Source organism: Phascolarctos cinereus, unplaced genomic scaffold (genome assembly GCF_003287225.1).
Source record: "Phascolarctos cinereus isolate Bilbo 61053 unplaced genomic scaffold, phaCin_HiC Scaffold_9;HRSCAF=440, whole genome shotgun sequence".
Classification (NCBI taxonomy): domain Eukaryota; kingdom Metazoa; phylum Chordata; class Mammalia; order Diprotodontia; family Phascolarctidae; genus Phascolarctos; species Phascolarctos cinereus.
This window is the reverse complement of record NW_027556402.1, coordinates 243,742,256-243,744,732: the sequence shown is the minus strand read 5'-3', so window position 1 is coordinate 243,744,732 and position 2,477 is coordinate 243,742,256. Positions and strand designations below refer to the sequence as shown.

Below are 2,477 nucleotides of genomic sequence, written 5' to 3'. Positions count from 1 at the left end.
TTGATGCTGAATCTTTTTTTTGGTTTTAATTTTGCTTCTCTAAAGCGTGCGCTCAGCTGATGGAGTGGGGAGGGAGGCCATTAAAAAAGCCCAGCAGTTGGGCAGCGTGGGGAGGCCAGGGGAGGGGGGAGAGGGGAGTGAGTCCCCCTCCCCCCAGCCTCCAGGGAGGGAGGAGTAGCTAAGCCCGCACTAACTTCATAAAATACAAAACGGAAAAAAGGGGTGGGGAGGAAATGGGGCATGGGGGGGAGTGGCTTCTAAAATACAATATCTTAGGGAATTGGCAGTAATAAAAAATAAGGTTCATTATTTACAAACAATTTCTGCTCTTGGTCTCTGTACAGTAGTGGGGGGCAGCGGGGCCTGGCCCGACCCTTGTCCTGGGATTGGGAGGACTGATGGCACAGTGGTTTGTTAGGCCAAGGGGGGTGGGGAGGGACAGCCCAGTGGTATCTCTGGGAGGGATGATAAAGAAAGAAATGGGGGGGGGGAGAAGGGCATCAGTACCTGGAGAAGTCCTAGGAAAAGTTCCTCCCTTATCTGAGGGAACAGCTTTGCCCAAGAGTCCTCCAGGAGGCGGCCGGGGGGGGGGGGGGGCAGGGACCTCTCTCGTCCCATTCCATCTCCAAGGCCAGAACTCTCTAGGCAGGCTTCCCCTCCCCCTCCCCTGGTGGATTTGGGGTGCTACCCTGGGAGAGAAAGTGGCCTAAGAGAGGGAAGGGATGGACACTTTCCAACTTCCTTCCACCTAGAGGGCTGAGATGAAGGATGAGGGATGAGAAGGGAGAGGGAGGGGGCTGGGGAATGTGATGACGATGCTTATGTATAATCCAGCCCCAGAGGGAGGGTTTATGCCTGTCCCCTCTGGCCCGAAGGACAGGGTCCCTGGGGCTAGGAGGGAGGGAGCATCAAGGCTGAACCAGGGATGGAGGGAGGAGAGGAAATTGAGAGCTCCTCACGAGTGGACAATTCAGTTGTAGTGGTGATGGGCGAGAATGGACCCCACCGAGGAGAGGCCACAGGAGCCCTGGGAGAAGTGACGTGTTTCAAGGCCAGGATGGGAAGAGGGAGAAGACGAAGGCTCCCCTTCTACTTCCTCTTCTCCCTCTCCCCTGCCTGCCCTCAGTGCCATCCTCCCAGAATCTCCTGCCTGGGATGGACAGGATCCACCAGGGAAGAGAAGGAGGGGCTGGTTGTGGGCAGGGATGCGGATCAGATTGGGAGTGTTGAGTAAGGTCCCCCTTCTTCTGAGTGGCTTGGGGTCCAGGCTGTATCCTGGGCTCTTGTGGGTGCTACAAGTACGTTGTGGTGCCGTTTGGATGCGTCTCTCTGGTGGCAAGAAGCAAGGGGAAAGGGTGGTTAGTGATAGACCTTGGTACTACTGCCCCCTTGCCTGAGGCTAATAATAATTATAATAACAACTCATTAATAGCACCCTGTATAATTCTCCAATCATTTTCTCCATAAGGGCTCTCTGAGGTCAGTTAAACAAGTTCAATTAACTCCATTTACTGATGAGAAAACAGGATTGTAAAGACAAATGGCTTACCTAGTATTTAGAACAACTGAGTTAGGGCAGGTTTTGTGGAAAGGCTAGCAGCCTGAGAAATGAGGAGCAGCCTGCCAGTAGCCTTGCTCTGTGCTATTATTGGACCCCTTGAAGTTGATCCCATTTTAAAGACCCCAAGGGACCTCCATCACCAACCTCTCATGGAACCGCTCCTTGGGGTGGATGGAGTCGGGGCGGGTGTCGTTCCCATCTGGGGCCTCTAGCTGGGACTTGCTCAGGTACTTGGTGGCCTCGTGGGAGGTGGCCAGGTGGCCATGGGAGAGATGATCTTGGGGCTGCTGCTCCTCAGGGGTACCTGGCTTGGTCTCCCAGCCCTCTGGGGGTTCCACAGGCAGCAGGGAGCTGTAGCCATCCTCCAGCGAACTGGCCCCCTCATCATAGAACAGGAGACTTCGGGATGGCACTATGGGACATTGAGAGGACACAGTGAATGAATGACCTGCAGGACAGATAACGAGGATGGGGCTGGGGGGGGGGTGGAGGAGAAGGGATGACACTGAGTAGGGCAGCTGGGGCACCAAGTTGCTGTCCACTAGCATGGGACTGAGGTACTATCCATCCTTCCTTCTCTGTAGAATCCTAGAATGCTAGGGCTGGAAGGGCCCTTGGAAAACAATCAATCAATGAGCATTGATTATGCACCTACTATGTGCCAGGCCCTGGGGATACAAGGACAGAAATGATGCATCCCCTGCCCTCATGTCACTTAATGATCTATCAGAAGAGCATCGAATGTTAGTGCTAGAAAGACCTCTAAAACAGAGAACGTGTCGCAGCTGGAAGGCATGTTTGTTGAATTAAATGAACCTTAGCTAGGTGGCACAGTGGATGGAGAACCAGACTTAGAGTCAGGAGGACCTGAGTTCAAATCCAGCCTCAGACACTTACTAGCTGTGACCCTGAGCAA

General features: G+C 53.7%; 1 protein-coding gene across 2 annotated transcripts in view; it reads right to left on the bottom strand.

Annotated features, from left to right (window-relative positions):
• The window catches only part of CREB3L1 (cAMP responsive element binding protein 3 like 1), a 56,196-nt gene continuing 53,719 nt past the window's right edge, over positions 1-2,477 (bottom strand). For both annotated transcript variants that reach the window (XM_021009834.2, XM_078148177.1), the window contains exons 11-12: positions 1,706-1,973; positions 1-1,329 (exon numbers count right to left, since the gene is read on the bottom strand). In XM_021009834.2, coding sequence (XP_020865493.1) covers positions 1,293-1,329; positions 1,706-1,973 — 305 coding nt within the window. In that variant the 3' untranslated portion in view covers positions 1-1,292. The remainder of the gene's footprint in view (positions 1,330-1,705; positions 1,974-2,477) is intronic.